Raw genomic sequence first — 15,153 nt, 5'->3', positions numbered from 1 at the left:
TAAAGCAAAGTATATTCAAGACTTAAGTGTAACACCTGAAACCATAAAAGTTCTGGAAGAAGATTTAGGCAGTACTCTCTTTCACATCACGCTTAGTAATGTTTTTCGGATATGTCTCCTCAGGCGAAGGAAACAAAAGCAAAAATAAACTAATGGGACTAATCAAACTAAAAAGTTTTTTTCACAGTGAAGGAAAACATCAACAGATGAAAAGGCCACCCCCTGAATGGGAGAAGATATTTACAAATAACATATCTGATAAAGGGATAAGATCCAAAATACACAAAGAATTCCTACAGCTCAACACCAAAGAAACAAACAACTTGATTTAAAAGTGGGCAGAGGATCTGAATAGACATTTTTCCAAAGAAGATTTACAAATAGCCAACAGGTACATGATAAGATGCTCAATAGCACTAATAATCAGGAAAATGCAAATGAAAGATACAATGAGACATCATCTCACACCTGTTATGATGGCTATTATCAACAAGACGACAAACAACAACTGTCGGTGAGGCTATGGAGAAAAAGTAATCCTCACGCACTGTTGGTGGGAATGTAAATTGGTGCAACGGCTGTGGAAAAACAGTATGGAGGCTTTTCAAAAAACTGAAAATACAACTACCGTATGATCCACTCCTGGGTATTTATCCCAAGAAAACAAAAACACTGATTAGAAAATATATAAGCACCCATATGTTCATTGCAGCATTATTTACAATAGCCAAGACATGGAAGCAACTTAAGTGTCCATCAATAGATGAATAGATAAAGAAACACTGGTGTATATATACATACAATGGAATATTATTCAGGCATGAAAAAGAATGAAATCTTGCCACGTGTGACTATGTGGATGGACCTAGAGGGTATTACGTTAAGTGACATAACTCAGACAGAGAAAGGTAAATACTGTATGATTTCACTTGTATGTGGAATCTGAAAAACAAAACGAAGGAACAATCATAACAAAACAGAAACAGAATTAACAGACACAGAGAACAAACATGTGGTTGCCAGAGGGAAGGAGAGTGGCAGGAGGAAAGGAACAGGTGAGGGAAATTCAGAGGTACAAACCTCCACTTGCAAAGTACGTGAGTCACAGGTATGAAGTGTACAGCACGGGGAATATAATCAATACCTATGTTATGTGTTTGGATGGTGCCACATCATAACTACATTTACCATGGCAATCATTTTGAAATGTGTGGAAATACCAAATGACTATGTTGTGCAACAGAAACTAACAGAGCGTTGTGGGTCAATTAGACTTCAAAAACCAACAGATATGTGTAGTTTACTGTACAGCAATCACACCACAATAAAGGTGTTAAAAAACAAGCAAACAAAGAAACTCATAGAAACAGAGATCAGATTTGTGGTGGAGGCGGGGGCACTGAATGAGGAGAGTCAAAAGGTATAAACTTCCAGTTCTAGGTAAGTACTGGGGACATAATGCAGAACATGATAAATATAACACTGCTGTATGCTATACATGAAACTTACTAAGAGAGTAAATCCTAAGCGTTCTCACCACACACAAAAGATTTTCCTATGTATTTCATTATGTGTCTATATGAGATGATGGATGTTCACTAAACTTGTGCTAATAATTCAGCGATGTATAAGTAAAACCATTACGCTGTACATCTTAAACTTATACAGCGCGGTATGACGATTATATCTCAAGGAAACTAAGTGGGGGGGAGGGAATGCTACATTTCTTGACAAGGTCAGTCAACATAAAGATGCCAATGTCCCACCCAAATAAAATAAGCAAATAAAATAGCCAGTTTCCGTGTAGTGTCTGACACTGTTAAAATGCACAAAGAAGAGCAAGGCCTTCACCAAGGACTATACCAATAAGTGGTTTCAAAAATTGTCATTTACACAGAAGTGTCCTGGATCAGAAGCAAGATGGTGCCTGGATCTCCCTTGAGAGTGACACCTTGAGTGAGAACTATAGGAGTGGTGTTGGGAGCCAGGGCAGAGGCCTCCACAGCTGATGGCCGAGGCCATTCACGTCTCAGGACTGAGGGTACAATGTGACCAAGAGTGATGGCCCACCTGTGAAGCCGGCGACTTTGCTGGGCTGGGGAATCTTCAAAGGGAGGTTATACATTCCTCATCCGGAGACAAGACGCTGGAACCACTGCTGCCGTTTAAGAAGGAGGTGATTCCGACCTTGGCTAGAGAACATCTCGGAAGCCTAGGTTCTAAACATTCTCTGCAGAGCTACTGCCTGAAAACTGAGGTCACCGTGGGAACAGTTTTGGGTCCATCAGCAAAACGCTTCCCCAGGCTGGGGTCGTGCTGCCATCCAGAAGACTTGTGCATGCCACTGTACATAAACCGGCCAGGCAACAGGCACACTGCCTCAGTTCCACAGGAGCCCCTCTGCCTCCCCAAGTCCAAGATGGACAGAAAGCCGTGTTGTTTCTCAGCATTGAACTTGAAATAACTGAAGGCAAGGACAACAGGCCATTAGATATATTTCACAAAGAGGTTACTTTAATAACACAAAACAATTCTGATAGTGTTCCGGGTATTGACTGGGTAGCTTTGCCTTTATATCATATACACGTGATATAGGGGTCATACTGTGTCTGTCATATGTCTGTGTGTGTGTGTGTGTGTGTGTGTGTGTGTGTGTGTGCGTGTGTGTGTGTTTTCTACCTGACAGTTCCGTTCAAAGAAGGCAGCATGAACAAAGGCAAGGTCTACCTGCTTCTTTTAAATGAAGTGATTATCCTGGTCATTGCTCAGGGACCATCCCTTCCTTGCTCAGGCAGCACTGAACCAAGAGGTTTCCTTTCAGTGTGGAATTAGCTGGAACCGGGTCTCTCAAGGATGCTGAAGGTGCCAAAATACATTGCAAGGCCTGATCCTCTGCCCTGAGCTGGGCAGGGGGCAATGATGTGCAGTCCACGTCCGGGCTGCGGGAGGGGAAGGGAGAAGCGCCTCACACTGGCCAAGAGGGAGTCTCCTCTGAGTTAGCCCTGCAGAGGCAGGACCCTCCCTCCCTCTGGAGTGGTTTCTATCCCCGCTTCCCCTCCACAAAAGGGAAGGCGGGAACAGAACTGGGAGATGAACCCCCAGCTCCCTCTTCTCCAGAAAGCCCCGTGAGTAGCCTCTTAGGAAGCCTCCTCCAAGGGGAGTCCGTGTACCTGAGCTCAGCACCAGGAGTGGGGCTCGGGCCTGCCCTGAAACACGCTGTTCTCCACCCCGACTTGCACGTCTGTGTGGTCCTAGTGTGGCAGGGTGGGGGGAGGATGGGGTGTTGGGGGAGAGGGTGGAGGAGAACCGGTGGGTCTGTGGAAAGCCCCCATGGGCACCTGGGGAACTTCTGAGATGCGTGTGGCCTTCCCATGCAGACTCAGGCCTATTACTGCATGAACGGAGGCCTCCTTGACAATTGCTTTGAATGGCATTGGCTTAGCAATTTCCATCAAACTTACTAAGCCCACGTGACACACGAAACTATATGCAGAGAATTCACAACTTTATTGAAACTACAGATATGAGCCCTAAAACAGTGGGTCAGTGAATGTACTTGTATTTAACACACTTAGCAGGCGTCTGGTGAGCTGTTCCTGGCGGGGAGGCAGGCAGAAGGGGAATCCGGCTCAGAGGCGTTTTGAAAACCCCTGTCACAGAGACCATTCCTGAGGACACTGGGACTACAGAAGCAACACCGATGGGAGGGGACCAAGCCACCCCCCTGAGGGCAGCCACAGGGACGAAGAGGTGGAAAACGCCAGGACACAGGAGGCAAGAACTCAGGCGGGAAGGGCGGGAAGGGAGGGAAGGGCTGCACCGGCGGCACGGGCGGCATGGGTGGCCCAGGTGACACGGGCGGCAGGGGCTGCAGGGCTGGCAGGGGCGGCAGGGGCGGCAGGGGCTGCAGGGCTGGCAGGGGCGGCACGGGCGGCAGGGGCTGCAGGGCTGGCAGGGGCGGCACGGGCGGCACGGGCGGCAGGGGCTGCAGGGCTGGCACGGGCGGCACGGGCGGCCCCAGAAACGGCCCCAGCGGCAGTGGCTCCACAGGAACGCACATGCAATGCTGCTCCCGAAAAAGCATGTCACCGCAGGGTCCCCCCAAGCCTGCGACGACAGGGGAAGCCAGGAGCACGGGGCGCTCGCTTCTCAACCTTAATGCCCTCTGATGTCTCCTCCACTTGGCCCTTCTGTTCTTAAACCAAACCTTCAATCAGAGAGAAAAGGGAATTGCTTTAGCACATTCACCATTTAATGTCAGACATGAAAAAAAACGCATTGAATTGCACCAGCAGAAGCTATTTGCTTCTTCTCAAACCTCTCAGGACAGTTACCAGCAAGGCCCGCCCTTCAGCTCACCCTTACTGAGCAATGACTACCTGCCAGGCTCTGGCTTGATTTATAGCTTAGTCTCCCTCCTCCCACCTTCACTATCACTCCCCCCACTCAGATGCAGCTGGAGTTGTCGAACCGCACTGGGTCCCTGCTGCGATTACTGGGCCTGGTAGGTCTGCGTCCTGACAACTGACCATCAGCTGCCAAGCTGCCACTCACCCCTACACACTAGGCTCGTGTCACCTTGGCTGTGGACGGCACAGGAAAACGTGGCCGCCTTTAAAGTGACGCAGAGGGGAACAACTCCCATTTCGAAAAGCCCACCCTCTGTGTACAGTAAATAATCAATAAGAGTGTGTTGGACTTTTAAATAAAAGCTGTCCTCAAAGATGACTGAAGGGTCATTCATCCTCTGAAACCTCTTGATGGCTCAAAAGATGGAGATGGTTTGTGAGGGGGTCTTGGTCATGGGGGTCCAGGGAGATTGCGGCTTGTCTCGCTGGCACACCTTGGTAGCTGAAGCCCCGGACACTGCCTTTCACATTAGACTTTAGGAATAATGAACGTTTAGAGCAACTCAGCCCAAATTTACTACAACTCTTAAAGTCTTTGCCAGCCAAGAGTTTGGGGCTAAGAGGCACACCATGGTCGCCCTGGGCAGTTCCGCACTCTGCACCCTGCCCCACCCTCCAGACTTTCCTGCGCTCGGGACCAGGTCAGCTCACTCTGCTCTGGCTGCAGGTGCAGGACCGCGGACCGCGGACCGCGGCCTCTGCTGCCCGGCATGGCTGGGCCCTCTAGTCCCTGCTACTCCGCCAGGAGATCCCCAGCCCGTCCCTTATGCTTCACATAAGAAGGTGCAACCTGTGTTTTAGGAAGACGGTCGACAACCACGTGGGTGAAGAGTCACCAAATGGCTCCTCCCTAAATATCTGCCAACTATGAACAACTGAAAATAAAACCTGTCCCGTGGACGCCACTCTTCCCTTAGCATCCCAGTTAATGGACTTACGTCCATTTTAGGGGGATCAGGTGTGCCAGTGGTCACATCTGCATAAGCAAAACGCAAAGCAGCCTGAACTGAGGTACAGGCTGGTACTACTTCCATTTTTCCAATACTGGTTTCATAAAACAAGTCTTACTGTATTTGCAAAATGTGGCGGGGTGGGGGCGGCCATTAAATTTTTCTTCTGTCAGACACAGAATAACAAATACTGTGTGATCTCACTTCCACGTGGAATAAAAAAAACCCCTCAAACTCATACAAAAAGAGATCAAATTTGCAGTTATCAGAGGCAGGGGATCGGGGAGGGGGAACTGGATGAAGGTGGTCAAAAGTTACAAGTTTCAGGTTATAAGAAAAATCAGCACTGGGGATGAAAATATAATTCATACTGCTCCAGAGTATATAGGAAAGTTGTTCAGAGACTAAGTCCTCAGAGTTCTCATCGCAAGGAAAAACTTTTTTTCTTTACTTCTGTATCTATATGAGATGAAGGATGTTGATGAAACTTACTGTGGTAATCATTTCATGAACATGTAAGTCACATCATCATGCTGTACACCTTCAACTAATAGAGGGCTGTCTGTCAATTACAAGTCAACAGAAGTGGGAAATTTTTCTTCGGGACATTCATGCTGTAGAGTTTGGCAACAGATGACAACAGTCTCTCTGTTTCCTCATTTGTTTCTTGTGGCTCCTTTTCCCCTCAGAACCCCATTAAGAGACCACGACGCAAACCCAGGAAAAGCAAGTCACCGAAACTTCAGTTTTTCTTTTCCTCTGAGCACCCTTTGCCTGCTTGAGAAAGCAGAGGCCTGGGCCTCCCAAGCCCTGGCCAGAGCTGACTGTGAGCCCAGCCCGTGGCTTTAGGGGGCCAGCACTGCTTTCCAGACTCCCCGCCACCAGCTCTGCAGCCCAGGGCCATCGCAGCCCTCACACACGCTCCCTGCAGCAAAGCTAATAATCCCATCCTCATTTTTCTTCTTCTCTCTTTCTTTTCTTTTGCTTCCCCCCACCAAATCCTTCTTTGATAAAACTTAGGCTTTTCTATGGTCTCGGATAATCACTCCTGATCCATTGACCCACAAATTGGTCATCACTGACTGAGCAAGAGAAAAACTATTTCAAACTATCAAATGTAAGACTCCAGCCTGGCCTGCGGTGAGGGGTGGGGTGGGGTTGTGTAACTCGAGTGGTTCAGCACATGCTTAGCATGCACGATGTCCTGGCTTCAATCTCCAGTACTTCCATCAAAAAGAAATTAAATAAATATACCTAATTACCTCCTCCCTACCCCCAGATGAGCTCTGAACTAAGAGCCATCCCCCACCATCAACAATTCCATGCAACCCATCTCTTCATAACAGCACCACAAAGAGAAACAAGAGACCTCAAGTGTTAGAAATTCCTCAAGAGAATATTCACGAATGCATCTGGTAGTCTCAAAACTTTGACTGTGTGAGATACCTCCCTGGCATACGTTCCACTCTTGTATAATCATTTCCGCTCTGTATAATTCGTGCTTAACTTCCACCTTCCTTAAGTCAGTGGAACTCTGTTGGAAATTGTTGGTTTAGTTTGTTTCACTTTTACACATATTTCAAACGCTGCAACTCACCCTCCCACCTCCACCGTGATGCCCAACCTATTACGTTAGCAATGCTTTCAGGCTGGCACATCAAAGAATTCCAGAAAATTAAGATTCAGGGCTGCCACTGTCTACACTGCTTTACCACACACTTAGAAACAGCGGCAGGAGAGGGCCTCTGACCCATGGGGCTGTGGGGGGGGGGGGTTCCTTTTTCTCCTCACTCCAGTGGGTAAATACTTATAAATTCACCCCTTCTGCAAAGAGCTTCTGCTTGGTTTTAAATAATTTAGTATAACTGGGCTCTTCCGTGTATTAACTGAAGAATTTCCACTTCTGATTAACCCCAGTGTGACGCCACACAAAAGTGTTACCTAAAGGATACCGGTGTTTGAAGGAGTTGAACTCTGTGCGTGTGTGTGGTTGTAACTCGGTGACATATATGGTTATATAGGTATAGTTTATACAAAGGTATATATATGTCGACATGTACATGTATATACCTTTGTATACAAGGAATAGCATAGTCCGGGAATATTTTTTCTTCTTTTGGGAAAGCCTGTCCCTCTGATAATAGGCAATGTCCAAAAGTTGGGGTTAACTTATCCCATTTACCAAAGGCCAAGACCCCAAAGTTCAAACCTTATTTCCCAATCATGGAAAAGGCAACAACGACAAAAAAACAAACAAACCAACAACAAAAACAAACAAACAAACAAACAAAAAAAAAACCAATGGGAGATGTCTAGGACAAGGTGTCCAATTCACGAAGCGGGCTTTACAATGGCTGCCCTACAAGTTGGGTTTTTTCAGGTTTTTACTGACCTTCAGTTGAGCTTCAGTCACTCCCATGCGTCTTGCAAGATCCTGGCTGTGGGGAGACAATCAGAAACGTTTAGTATTTGGAGCTGTGGATGAAATTAAATATAGGATGTTATTTCATCCTTTACAAATTTTTTCCTCTAAAGTGTCGGTGATTTATTTTGTGAACAAATTTCTGGAGTAGGTAAACACACTTCTTCAGAATTTACAATGAAATTAAATTGACAAATCGTTTAACGAAAGCCAACTCTCATGGCTAAAAGAGGCACAGTTCCAGAAACACATGAAATTCTACTTTACACTTTTCGTGTTACCAACATCAAAATGAATAAAAATCTCGGCGGAAATATCTTTACGAACTTCCTTTGCCTCTTTTACATTGCTCTTGCCCATTTTATGGTTTAAATTAAAGCCTTGAAATAGCTTGCCTAATAAATCAATCGATCGATCTATCAGTGATGAACAGGTTGGGGTACATCCTAGTAGGTTCGAACGGACAGCGCAAACTGCTCTTCACTCTCTGGCTGAGGTGTTGTTTGTTGTTGTTGTTGTTGTTGTTGTTGTTGTTGTTGTTGTTTTCACTTTATCAGCAACACCCCTAGTGCCGACCTAGTATACTACTCTGTAATATGTAGCTTGAGACTTGCTTTAGAGACAGTTTCTTCTCAAGAGTAAAATTTGAGGGGATGGAGAAAAATCACTAATCAAGATAAGTACTTTTCGAGGGGGGGGGGCGGTAGAGAGCCCAGTGGTAAAGCGCGTGCTTAGCATGCACGGGGTCCTCGGTCCAATCCCCAGCACTGCCACCACAAATAAACATATAAATAAGTAAACCTAAGTACTCCCACCAAAAAAGAAACAAAAAATAATAAAAACAATCAAAATAATTTTTTAAAGAGAAATGATTTTCAAACGCAGTGTTTTGAATATACAAAGCAACGCAAAAGTTATCCATGATGAACAGATTTATCAAAATTTGAAATAAAGGTAGGATCCTATCTTGATTTCCCCCACCTCAAGCTTCTCACCTTTATCTCTGCCTTGGTTCTAACAGAACATTATTTCTGTTAACCGGCAGCCGACAAAGTTTCCGCGCATGATTTGTTGAAATGCCGCACAGAAATACTCACCCGCATTCCCGCGGGGCACAGCCCGGACCCCCACCCTAGGACCCGAGGGCCGTGGGGTCCCGACAGCCGCCAGGCTCCGGGGGCTCTACCGCCCCGCGCGGAGGAGAGAGCCCCGTGAGCGCGCCGCACGCCGCCCGCCGCGAGCCGCCCGCGCCGCCGCACCTCAGCGCCCGCCCCGCCGCACCTCAGCGCCCGCCCCGCCCCGCCCGCTTGCCGGGACCCGGCGCCACCCCGGCCGCCCGCTTACCGCACGTGTGGGCTGAGGTACGGAGTGTGCTGGAAAATGCCCTCCAGCTCCTGCACCTGCAACGGCGTGAACGCGGCGCCGGGCACCCGCCGCGGCACGACTACGAGAGCCTCGACGGCGGCCTCCGGGGGCTGCTGCTCCCCGCCCTGCTCTCCGCCCTCGCCGCCGCTGGCGCCCGCCTCGTCAACCTCCTCAGCCCCCGCCTCGGCCGCAACCTCGGCGACCGCCTCGCGGCTTCCGCCGTCCGCGGGACCAGCGGCTGCTGCGCCAGCATCGCCGCCTTCCTTTCCTTCTCCTTCGTCTCCTGCCTCCTTCCCTTCCGCGGCCGCTCCTTGCTCAGGGTCGCACTGCGCCGGCTGCTCCTCTCCCCCCTCTCCGGGAGCCGAGCTCTCCGCGGGCTGCGCTTCTGCGAGGGAGGAAACCCAAAGAGAAAGATCAGGCCGTCCAGCGAGCCCGGCCTGTGGGGACAGGAGGGGACAGGCGGTGCCGGAGGGGGGCCCTGCGGCTCGCCCCTCTCAGGGAAAGTGCGTTTCCTGGAATCCGCTGAAACCAGCGCCCGCACCGCCACTGACCGTGCGCCTCTTCCCGCTCCTCGTCGACCCCCGGGCTGAGGGAGCCGGCAGCCGCATCGGCAGCGGCATCGCGGCTGCTCTGGGGCGGAGGCTCCATGTCGCAAGTGCTGTCCAGGAGGCTGTGCGCTTCAGCGGAGGCTGCGCTCGATCTCCTGAGACCTCGGCTCCCGGCACCGTCAGGGCTCCCCTGGCGGCTGGTCAGGAAGTCTGGTTAGACTCCCTCTGCGGGCTTCCCGCCGCCTGCTGGGGTGGGGTGGGCTCAAGTGCGCATGCGGCAGAGGCTCGGCCGTCTAGGGGCCTAGGGGAGGGAGGGGCGGGCTCGGCGGGAGGGCGCCGGCAGGGAGCACGCGTGAGAGCAGAACTCGCGCCCCAAGTTGCAACCCAGCTGGCTGCTCCGCCCTTGGCGGGGCGTCTTCCCAGACGAAGGGGCTGTGCTCCATTGTGCCAGCCCATTTGTGCGCGGTTAGAGAGACACCTCACCCTACCTCGCAGAAGGGTCTGGGGACTCTCTCTCGGCCCAGCCCTCCATATCCAGCAGCCAGTAGTAAGCGGGGAATAGCAATCACACGAATACGGCCATCCTTGGTATCCGCCAGCTATTGCTTCCAGGACCGCCAGCGGCCACCATTTTCCACTGATGCTCAGGTCCCGTAGTCAGCCCTCCATATCCGTCAGGACAGAACCCGCGGATATGGATGGCCGCCTGTGTAATAATTGGGAAAAACCGCGTGTAAGTGGACCCGCACAGTTCAAAGCTGTGTTGTACACGGGTCAAATGTGTTACTAGCCAGGAGTTTGCTTGCTCTGAGTGTTTGCAATGAGGCCGCAGTTTGCCATATTCCTGAGGTCTCCAGGAACACCCGGTGCTCATACGCACTACGGGACAGGTGGGGGCGGGGCCGGGGGGGTTGGAGGCGGGGCGGTGGGGGGGCAGTTGGGGGGGCGGCGGTTATCAGCGGCGGTCGGGGTGGGGGGAAGGGGAGTGGGGGGGACGGGCGGTAGGCAACCAAGCAAGCACTTCCCTGGAGACAGTCCAGGGCCTGTATAGATTTTTAGTACTGAATCCACATCAGATTGCAGGAGTTGAAAACCCGCACAGTGCTTAGGTCATCCGAGAACGCCTAAACTGCAAGGGCTCTTGGCTCCTGGTTCTGACTGTGCATAACGTAACTTCGGCTGTGCCTCTGGCTACAGACCCTCTTCAGAAGTCGACTTGTTCCCTGTGCTGAGCGGGTGCTGTGGACCTGGTGGAATTCCCCCCTTTCCTGCTGCTGCCTCCTCCCCTTTTCCTCTAAACCTCCGTTTGTCTAGATAGACCCTCCTGAGCTCTTGCTGAGGAGTAAGTAAATTTTATTTATTGTCAAATACACAGAGCCAGGCCAGACTGAGGGGCCTGAGATTCTTCCTTCAACGAGTGTTTTGTGGATGCTCCAAGATATGTGAATATTCTGAACATTAAGACCAGCTTCTAACAACGGACCCTATACTTGACAATGTAGGTGAAATATCCTATTTTCACCTGCGGGAACACCCTTCTCATAAACTCTGTTTTATATCAGAAATTAAACTATTTTCATGGGCCCCAAATGTATCACGGACCCTAGTCACCTCACATACTGTGCCTAATAGATAAATACTCCCTGCCTCATGCGCCCAGAGAACGACTAAGAAAAAAGTTAAAGTGTTTGGTTGACCAATTTCACTCTCCAAAAGGTGATAAGAGATTGAAATGCGACAGCCTCTGTCCGACTTTGACCCAGATGTTACCGTCTCAGACTAGCTCTTCCTGGAGCCAGACTACTGACACCAGAAACCTTGCTTTCTCTCCACTCGCTCCCTGGCTAACCTGGGTTGCTTGTTGCCGCTTAGCCTTAGTTTCCTTATCTGCAGACCTGAGATAACAACAGTACCTAACCCATGGGGTTGCTGCGAGGATTAACTGAGTTTGATTTTTTTAATCTTTCTCAGCGACCATACTGTGTTGCCTCCCATTTCCTACTTCCATCGTTTTAGTAATTATTTCTCATGAGGGCCCATGAGAGGAGATAAAGATGGCTATCATCTGAGTTTTGGCAGCAAAGAGAGGATGTCTTCTTGTGACAAGAATGTCCCTACCACGTCTTTCTGTGTTTATACGTGCTTCAGGCAATGAGCTGATGTTGGCTGCTGCATGTGCAGTGCAGCAATGCGGGGAGGGCTGGGAAGGCCCACCTGGCCACTGTGCTGCAGGTTCTCACAATCTGGGGCGCAGCTAGGCCCACCCGGGAGCAGAAGGACCCACAGTATGGAGGCAGACTGCCCAGGCGCACTTCTTACTTGCTCCGTGACCCTGGGCAAGTGGGCTGACCTGTCTGTGCCTCAGGTGCCACATGTGTAGAACGGGGCTCGTGATGGTACCTGCCCTTCCATACTGTGAAACGCACATGAAGTGATACAAGTAAGGCCCCTGGTGAGGGCTCACATAACTCTCACTGATGCCGGAGCTAAGGGGTCGGGACTGAGTGGGGTCAGTCTGCACAAGGACCTCCGCTGTGACTGAGGACGCTGGACACAGCATGCAGCCCCTGCTCCTGAGTGGGTATGAGAGTCTGCGGCCTGGCACATAGCTGCGCTTGCTCGTGCTGGTGACACCATGTGGGTGCTCACTGTGCCCCAGGGCTCGGCTAATCAATATGACAGCCGTCCCCTGAAGAGGGGGCATCATTCTCCTTAGGTCCTAACCGAGGAAATGGAGAGGTTCGGTGATTTTCCTCAGGTTACGCAGCTCAGTGGAAGTGGGCCAGAATCCAAACCTTTGAAGAGACGTTGTTCTTAGCAGCCTTAGCAGTCTAAGCAGAACCTCAGGCTCTCTTCATGCAGATTTGACTTCTTTAGGGGGAGGGCAAGGAGGGGTTCCCCTTACACCTCACAGAATGAGACAAATTTTGGTGAATGCCAAGCACGCTGCGCGTGTTACTGCACTTCAAGGAGGTAGTATGAGCAGCCCCAGGGGTGACCCTGTCTAAAGCTTGTCTCAGGGAACCCCAACCCAAACAGGGTGGGCAGGAGAATGAATGCATGTGAAGTGACCTGGAGAGGGAGCTGGACGGAGACCCTGAAGAGAACTGTGTATTGTGTGAGGGAAATAACTTTTAAACGTTGAGTTTGGGTCGAATTTATGGAAGGAGTAAGAATGTGTGCATTTGGGATCATGGAAAACCGTAAGAGTTTTGTGCAAGGGGAGTGTCTTAATAAAAGTAGTGTTTCACGGTGTGTTTATAGGAGGGGCGTCTCTGGACTGGCTCTTGGTTCAGTTCATCGCAGTTACTGGGCCTGGGGAACAAGGTACAGACTGTCAGTTCATTTGTGTCTTCTGTTTCAGATTCCACATATGAATGACATCATACGGTATCTTTTTCTCTTTCTGGCTTACTTCACGTAGAATGACTATCTCTAGGTCCATCCATGTTGCTGCAAATGGCATTATTTTACAAGTGGGTCTGTGGACTGGCACATAGCTTTGCTTGCTCGTGCAGGTGACACCATGTGCATGCCTAGTCCATGTTACAGCTGTCCCCTGAAGAGAGGGCATCATTCTCTTTAGTTCCTAACCGAGGAAATTGAGGCTCAGAGAGGTTCGGTGACTTCCCTAAGGTTACACAGCACACAGGGAGTGAGCCAGGATTCAAAGCTTTGAAGACACTTTGTTCTTAGCAACCTGCTTAGAAGAAGGTTTGGGTTTTCGTGGGTAATAGCGTCTTCTCTACACCTCATGGATGGATCAGGTGCTGGCAGGTGCTGAGCTGGTTGTGCGGGGAATCCCAGTTAAAAGAGGGGCGTCTTCCCTATACTTTAAAAAAAAAAAAAAAAAAAGGTCGCTTTAGGAGCCCCAGGAGGGGCGCGTGCAAGCTTGTCTCGGAGAACACCAGCACAGCCAAGTGGCCAGGCATTTAAAGTGTGACCTTGAGAGGGACCCAGAGGGAGAGCCTGAAGATCACACTGTAGTGGGTGAGAAATAAAGCTTAAAAGGTGGATTTGTGCCAAAATTATGGAAGGAGTGAGACGGAATGCCAGCATTCTGGCATGGATAACTGTAATGGCTTTGGCGGGGGCAGTGACCATAAGAGCAGTGTCTTAGGCTGTGGAGTAGCGGGGGTGAGTCTCTAACATGGCACTGGGCTCAGTTTGTTGCCGTTGTTGGGGTGGGGCACACTGTCCGGACTGGAGGCTCTGACTGGGCATCAGGAAGATCATGAGTCTTTTTGAACTTGAATGTGAAGTCTGTACACACTGTAATTTTAAAAGTGTGTGCACTTTTCATCAGATAATCAAGGTGGTACATGAGGACACTAATTCCCTCCGGCCAAAATACAGAAGACCTGGGTTTTGAGTAAAGAAGCCAGGCTTCGGGGCTGGAACACCTGATCTGGTTTCAGCGCACAGCACTGTTCTCCTAGTTCCCTCCTCACCGCAACAACTTTGGCCCCATGTTCTTGTCATGTGACACTGAGCAAGCCTCATATCTCTCTGAGGTTCAGTTTCCCGACTGTAAAAGAGGGTGAATATTAGTACTACTACTATTAGCTAAAGTAAAGATAATCATCTCACAGAATACCTTTTCTTTTTTAAAAAAAAGTTTTAGTTTCGCGATGTCTAGACTTCACTTAGCATAATGTCCGCTAGATGCATCCATGTTGTGGCAAATGACAGGATTTCCTTCTTTCTCGTGGGTGAGCAATGTCCCACTGGAGATGTATGCCACATCTTTATCCATTCACGTACCCGTGGACACTTAGGTTGTTTCTATGTCTTGCTATTCACAGAATTCTTGTGAAGCTAGAAGGGAATATGGAAAGATTACTGAATTCAACTGATGAGAAACATAAGGGGTGATTTTTATCATTGTAATTTGTGTTAAGGGATTTGACTTTATATTTTTTTAAATACCATTTATCAGGAAATTTTTAAACCAACACAAAGGTAGAGAAAATACAGTAGCGAATCCCCACAGAAATCATCGTCCAGATTCAATGTTTATCAGGATTTCGCCAACTTGTTTCATCTATCCTGTTTTTTCCTCCCTCTCTCCTTTGTCCCGTCTCTTCTCCTTTTATCCTCCTCGCCTCCCCACTCACTCTCCTCTTCTTACTGTGATAATTTAAAAGAAACTCAAGACAACGCGGCTTTTTATCCCTACATCTTTATGTGTATGCACTTTCTAGAAAAGGTAGACTTACCTGAATGGTAATAATAACCCCTTGGCATCATCACCCAGGCACCTGTATTCAGAATTCCCTGACTGCCTCAAAAGTGATTCTTTACACTTGGTTTTTTGTTTTTTGTTTTTTGTTTTTTGTTTTTTTAAGCATATAACTTTATCTGTGTCTACACTGATGAAGTAAGAGGACAACTGGGAGGGGGCGGTGTTTGCATAGCTAATCCCAGCCTTAGAAAGGGGAGGAGGAAATTAAAGACAG

At 49.2% G+C, this 15,153-nt stretch overlaps 1 protein-coding gene across 1 annotated transcript; it reads right to left on the bottom strand.

Annotated features, from left to right (window-relative positions):
* Positions 1 to 3,504: 3,504 nt before the first annotated feature.
* LOC141576393 (uncharacterized) lies at positions 3,505 to 9,925 on the bottom strand. Its single transcript, XM_074359496.1, has 4 exons — positions 9,698 to 9,925; positions 9,126 to 9,531; positions 7,752 to 7,797; positions 3,505 to 4,207 (listed from the first exon to the last, which is right to left on the bottom strand). The coding sequence occupies exons 1-4, from the start codon at positions 9,792 to 9,794 to the stop codon at positions 3,572 to 3,574; spliced, it is 1,185 nt and encodes a 394-aa protein (XP_074215597.1). The 5' UTR covers positions 9,795 to 9,925; the 3' UTR covers positions 3,505 to 3,571.
* Between the last annotated feature and the right edge of the window lie 5,228 nt (positions 9,926 to 15,153).

This window comes from Camelus bactrianus, chromosome X (assembly GCF_048773025.1).
Source record: "Camelus bactrianus isolate YW-2024 breed Bactrian camel chromosome X, ASM4877302v1, whole genome shotgun sequence".
NCBI lineage: Eukaryota > Metazoa > Chordata > Mammalia > Artiodactyla > Camelidae > Camelus > Camelus bactrianus.
This window is presented reverse-complemented; position numbering and strand designations above follow the sequence as displayed.

Bases quoted from the DNA above. Each gene is read 5' to 3' on its own strand.
- LOC141576393 (XM_074359496.1), bottom strand. From the start codon at position 9,794: ATGGAGCCTCCGCCCCAGAGCAGCCGCGATGCCGCTGCCGATGCGGCT. The intron at 7,798-9,125 runs GTAAGCGGGCGG...GTCTCCCCACAG, and splicing joins TACCTCAGCCCACACGTGCG to CCAGGATCTTGCAAGACGCA. The intron at 4,208-7,751 runs GTCAGTAAAAAC...CTCTGATTGAAG, and splicing joins TGACTGAAGCTCAACTGAAG to GTTTGGTTTAAGAACAGAAG.